The sequence below is a fragment of the Borostomias antarcticus genome (assembly GCF_949987555.1).
Source record: "Borostomias antarcticus genome assembly, chromosome: 14".
Lineage (NCBI taxonomy): Eukaryota > Metazoa > Chordata > Actinopteri > Stomiiformes > Stomiidae > Borostomias > Borostomias antarcticus.
Window position 1 is genome coordinate 7937698 of NC_140247.1, and position 6357 is coordinate 7944054.

At 40.8% G+C, this 6357-nt stretch overlaps 1 protein-coding gene across 1 annotated transcript; it reads left to right on the forward strand.

Annotated features, from left to right (window-relative positions):
* Positions 1 to 850: 850 nt before the first annotated feature.
* On the forward strand, positions 851 to 3883 carry uncx (UNC homeobox; the record flags this gene model as incomplete). The annotated part of the gene is made up of 4 exons (XM_084448405.1): positions 851 to 1109; positions 1651 to 1826; positions 2738 to 3511; positions 3857 to 3883. The coding sequence occupies 4 exons, from the start codon at positions 851 to 853 to the stop codon at positions 3881 to 3883; spliced, it is 1236 nt and encodes a 411-aa protein (XP_084304531.1).
* Between the last annotated feature and the right edge of the window lie 2474 nt (positions 3884 to 6357).

Genomic DNA, 6357 nt, shown 5'->3' on the forward strand with positions numbered 1-6357 from the left:
ACCATTTTACGCATTAGACAGCTTTAGACACAATTTTGCTTAATATAATATTGCCTTGTTTGTGTTTGAAAGCAGGCTTAAGAAATAAGCTATTTTGGATGGTAAACAGGCATCCTTGGGACAGACAAACTGATGAACATGAAAAACTACTGTCAGTGGTTCATCAATTTAAAAACAAATAGCCTAGGTCTAGCCTCTAGGCATAAACTGACACATGCATTTTGTATCCTATTTGTTATTTTTTCCAAATCTGCATGACAATGAATTAAGATATTCTGTGGAAATTAAAATATATAGGACAATGATGTTCGACACAACCAAATTATATCGTCATGTTGAAAGGATAAACTCCCCAGCCATTAAAACTATTCATAAAATAGTTTTTAAACCTCTTGTCGTCGACCAAACTGTGAGATAGGCTATGTGTCGTCCACGAGAGCACAGCGCAAAGGTTTGCACACATGATCTCGTCTCATGCTTTTTCCGGGTTTAAATCTGATCACTCTCTCTCGGTGGTCCCCCGTGTAGTTGTTATGTAGTTCTTAGCAAAGCCCTCCTGTCTTGTTGTGACAGCTCTGATATTGTTTATTGAGGTGGATGTCAGGTTTAATTAGCAATCGATAGGCTATGGAAAGCGTTTGCAGACTACGTCTCTGACGTCACTGTCGATTACCGTTTCTCATTGGTCTCAAATTCCCAAAGCCTCGGCTAATTATTGGAAGGTTCATGTTGATAAAGTACAGCTCATCCTCCCCCTCACATCATGTCCCCTCCTCGCTGGCCACACTCACTGCATGCTTTTTGAATTCACATCACCAGCCTCCAGACGTCGTTTCCTTTTGCCTGGGAGATGATGGACAGCAGGATACTGGATCCACCTCATGCCCAGTTCGGAGGCTCACTCGGTGGGATGGTGGGCTTTCCGTACCATCTAAGCCACCACCACGTTTACGAATTAGCCGGTCATCAACTTCAATCTGCGGCCGCGGTTCCTTTTTCAATAGACGGATTACTTAATGGTTCCTGCACAGCTTCAGTGGTTAATTCAAACCCACTCTTGTCTTCGGGCTGCGCTATGAATGGAGATAACCACCAGTACAAACTGTCAGGTAAGCAAAACGTATTAGGTTAGAATAGCTTACTTATCAAAAGGTTGGTTGTGATCAAACCGAAAACAAAGAACAAACGCGTTTTGCTGTTACAAATCATTCTCTCAAACGTTTTATATAGCCTAGGGCAATCCAAGAAACAAAGATCCATTCGCGTCTGGTAGTCTATTTAATTTGGCTAAAGCTGTATACGTATCCTAACAGCTTAGCACTGTGTACTGGCTTGTTGACAGTTAGGAATAGTTATTGAAGAGAAAACAAAGACCAGCATTGTCCATATATTGCTGTCGTTATGCTATTATGTTATGGTATGAACCTATCAATTCACTATCAAATGGTCTATTGATAGACTATTGGCCTTTATATGTAATTATGCCTATAAATATGTAATTATAAGAAAAATGTGGATAATTCCATTGGCCTAAAAAGGAAAGTGTGCTAGGAAACAACGTAGGCCATGCAACATAAAGAATATCATGCTGAACAGTTTATTTTTGGTCTGTATCTTACACATGCTCTCCATGTTTTACTCTCATGCTAGACTCTGGAGATCCAGACAAAGATAGCCCTGGTTGTAAGAGACGACGAACTCGCACAAATTTCACTGGTTGGCAACTGGAAGAATTAGAAAAGGCTTTTAATGAGAGTCACTATCCTGACGTGTTCATGAGGGAGGCACTGGCTCTGAGATTGGACTTAATAGAATCGAGGGTACAGGTAAATATCAGTCATTTTATTTTATTATTTTGCCATTTTTGTTGTCGGCTTGGTATTATGTATATCTTATAGGCCTATATGCACATACAGAACAAATAAAGGCATGCTCGCCTTTACATTGCATGTCATTACACCTTTATTACAAACTTTTCCAGATTTGTTGTGATATTTAGGATAGGCTATCTCTGCTTATTGTGGAAGGGTAGTTTATACAATTCCACAAGGTCAAATTATCTATTCCAGGTTAGCCTTTGATCTATTTAAAAACGGTAGCAGAAAGAAAAAATAAGGACTAGCCTACATTTCATAATCCAACTAACAATTCACCGAATGCATGAATCAAATAGAATATGAATCATAAATTTCACGTTTGGAGACAGTTGTTCGAGCAAATATATAGAGGCAGGCTATATGTTAAAATACCATTATGCATTACTTGAAAACAAATAGTGAGGCCTGCTATGCTCTACACTTTAGCCTCAAATAATAACACATAGCCTAGTAAAGCACACGTTTGTCACATCTTGCTGGGGTGGAATTGGGCTATTAGCAGTTAATCATAACATTTTGTAACAACATGTTCATAGTGTTTTGTTGCAATCGCCCTTGAGTTAGATTAAAATAAAATAATTTGTTATTGATTGGTTGGTTGGATGGTTGGTTGGTTGGTTAATGCAAAACAGCCCGAATGCAATAGGCTGAATGATTATTATGGTTTGAAATGAATTACCTTGAAGCCTATACCAAATATATTGCCTGATTTTTAACAAGACATTTAAGATATAGGCCTACATTCTATCGCTTTTTTGCATTCAGGTTTCCTAAATATGAGCATAATGCTGTAGCCTACAGATTTAGCCGAGGCCTGTGCTTATTGCGCTAACCATGCCTTTTTTCTCTCTTATATGCAGGTATGGTTCCAAAATCGCAGAGCCAAATGGAGGAAAAAAGAAAACACAAAGAAAGGTCCTGGGCGACCTGCTCACAATTCCCACCCTACAACCTGCAGTGGGGAGCCTATGGATGCGGAGGAGATCGCTAGGAGAGAATATGACAGACTAGAGAAAAAGAAGAGGAAGCAGGAGCGACGCCTGTTGAGGTCCCAGAACAAACTTATGAACGGGGACCTGTTTCACACCCCATGCGGATCAGACAGTGACAGCGGTGTGTCTCAAGTGACGGACAGTGAGCAAAATGTACCCTGTGACTCTGCAGGAAACCAAACCCAATCGAGCTGTGACCAAACACCACATACACTCCAGAACCAAAGACACTCGAATCAAGACACTGGCGGATCCGAGCTGGACTCGGACAGTCTACCGTCAAGCTTTTGCGCAAACGGCAGAGCGTCCACTCTTCAGAAACTGAACCCATTCAGCGTAGAGAGCCTTCTATCTGACTCCAGACCGAGGCGCAAACCGAACGTTGATGGATTTCCTGCCTTACCCTCCTCGCGGCCTTTGATTGGGAAAGGACATTTCTTACTATATCCCATCACACAGCCGCTTGGATTCATTGTTCCTCAAACTGCTTTGAAGACCGCCACATCAGGCTCTGATACAGACAATTCCACACATGGAGGCCAAGTGTCCGATGGCAATCTCTCTGCAAATACAGGATATAAGAACAATAACGAACACAACAATCCACAAAGCAATGCATTATCAATCAAAGAGCAGGTCAATGTAAACAAGACGAGTTCCTCACAGTCTAGCCCTGGGCAGATTATGTTTTCCAGTGCCAACTGTAATCCATCCACAGCCAGTTGCAATGATAGGCCTACATGTTTCCAAGATGAGGGTCCAGAACACATTGATTTGAAGTATCTGCAATCAGACAAACATGATCAGTCGATAAAAGACAACTCAGAGAGTACAGAGTCAACAAACTGTACACCAGAAGAGACCGACTCTAAAGATGTCAGTATGGAATAATATAGGCCTAGAATCAAGGACATATTTCGCCATCAGCTTTCATTAGTCCAAAGCTTTACCATGTAACATGTATGCATCTAAACTCTCATTTTGCAGATGATATTCTGGTGGCGTGTCATATAACGGTGTGTCTCTGCGTGCGTGTGTGTGCGTGCGCGTGTGTTGTAGGCTAGGCCTTGTAGTAGCCCATTGTGTAACAAACTGAACCTGATATCAAAACCACAAAAATCCTCAAAAGCTGTAAAAAGTATTATAATATTTATATATGTAAGGTTTTCATAAATAAATCGATTGTATACAAGAAACCCAAACCGTGTGAGACCTTAAATAGCACATACAGTAGGTATAGGTTGTGCTTTCTCGAAGAAATCTCATGTTACTTTGTGCATTGCCTTAACAAATTTATTCATCTATAAGCCCCACTGAAATGAGGTTACGAGCCGGAGGCGAAAGGACCCGCTCGACTCCTGCCGAGTTTTGATATGAAAGTAATTATTTTCCCGTTGGCTACTGCAGGGATTCCGTTTATTTTAGCCCAAAGGGTTATAATACATTACCGATTTCTAGTGATATGAAATCACATAAACTTCGAAGAATAATAGAATTAGCATGAAAGGCTGGGGTGTCAAATTGAAATAGGAAAATAATAGCCCCGGCAGCTGGGAGTGTGTTTGTGCATATTGGAGAGGAGATGGGGAGTCGTGGGGCGGAATTTTCATGAGCTTTTCACTTTGTCAAGGCCCTTGTAGCCGGCTGTATTAAGATAGATGTTCGATGATATCCTTCATTGTTCTGTCGCTTACATTGATGTTCCTGTGTTATCAGCCTATTGATCATGCGTCGGCTGTAATAGGACTGGCGAAACAAACGTGCCTATTTACAATAGCAGAACACATTTGTTCTAATAGGGTTGTCGGTCCCCAGGGAAGCCGTGCAGGCCCTGGGACATCTGCGCCATGGCAATATTAGCAGTGTTGACTTGACCAGATCTAATGTCGAGGTAAGAAAAGACCAACGTTGACATGGCACACTAACAATTTTACTGACGAACAAATGTCATAAAAACGTACATTTATAAATATCAGAAGCATTCTTTACAGTGTGGAGTCGTATTTGGCGTTGTTAAATGTCCCCAAGCCCTCCTATTCTCGTTGGGTCTTGATTTGCAAATAAATTGAAAATAATCAGTGGGGCAGATTTAGTCTGAGCCGGAGCAAATGAATTTCTGAGCCAGTGTCCCTTTCAAAATATTTACATAATTTTGAACCGATGACTGCTGTTTGCTCTGAGGAAGCAATGACTTATTGGATGGGGGCAGGGGTATACCAAGAAATGGCATAAGGGAAGAATGAATTAAATTCTGACAGAGTTCAATCTTATAGGGAAAAAAACACAGCTAACCAGCCCTGTCGAACAGAAGTTCTGCTGTTCAGGTGCTAATGTCATTTAAGACTATTTTAAGAGGAGATTTGTATGGAGGTGTCCTTCAATATGCACCATGTTGTTTTAAAGCTGCTCTTATTTGGAGCGTTTGAGTGTTCATGTTTTATTCATAAGAGGACTGAATAGGAGTATCGCTGGCTGCACACTGGTCGCCTAAAGGTGAAATTAGCGATTTGCTTAAGTAGTTAAGCTTTTTTGCCTGAGAGCTGCACGCTGTATGATTCAAGACAAACTATCAATCGATGCCCAGGCAGCCTCCAGGAGATGTGTCCTCCATGAATCATACTTTATGAATTCAATTTCTACCCGGAGAAATTTTCAATTTGAACGCTGGATCATTATGGGAGAGTGTAAATTGTTTTTGCTCTATTATGCATCGGACGCCATCGTTTTTCTTCCTAATTACGGAGGTGTCAGGTCGGGCTGTCATGCAGGCGCTGATTTTCAATTTAACTGATCATCACCCATTCATTTTCCCATTTGATAAATCTGCTATCTCGACGCCTCTCCATGCCTGGAATGCTAAAAAAGAGGCGCAGATTGGCGAAGTAATAGGGGCGTATATGCAGCAATAAGTGCAGATCAGGCAGCTAATTTAGCACCTCCTGATATTCCATTTCCATTTCTCATTTTCAACTCTCAAAGGAGGGAAAAGCTGCCCAAAGGCAGCGAGCTCGAAATCACCATCTGAGTAGAAAATGCTCTACGAAAAGGCTTGTTTTCAACGACACATTTTCCAAATTAGGATATCAAGCTTAATTAATGCTAATTGAGTTTCGCAATACGTGTTATTTTTATTTAATAGAAACAAATTTGCGCACTTAATTATGGGCGTGATATCTAGAGCCTCATTTGCAACCTTCCCCTGGCTTTTAGATTTATTTCGTTCTGTAAGGCGAGGGAACAAACTAAACACCAACGGGACAGACTTTGTCATTATTTCAGTGACGGTGGCACTGGCTTCTCTTATAAAGTCTAGGCTATTTTAAAAGAACAAGATATTGATTTGGCTTGGGCTTTTGTAGTGAAATTCAGTCTACATGACACAATGTCATGTTGTCTTAACGTCGATTATAGAGGCTATCAAGTCTTATAATTAAATATTACGATTTCAGTAATTAAGACATAATTTGAGCCTATTTGGACACGCCTAC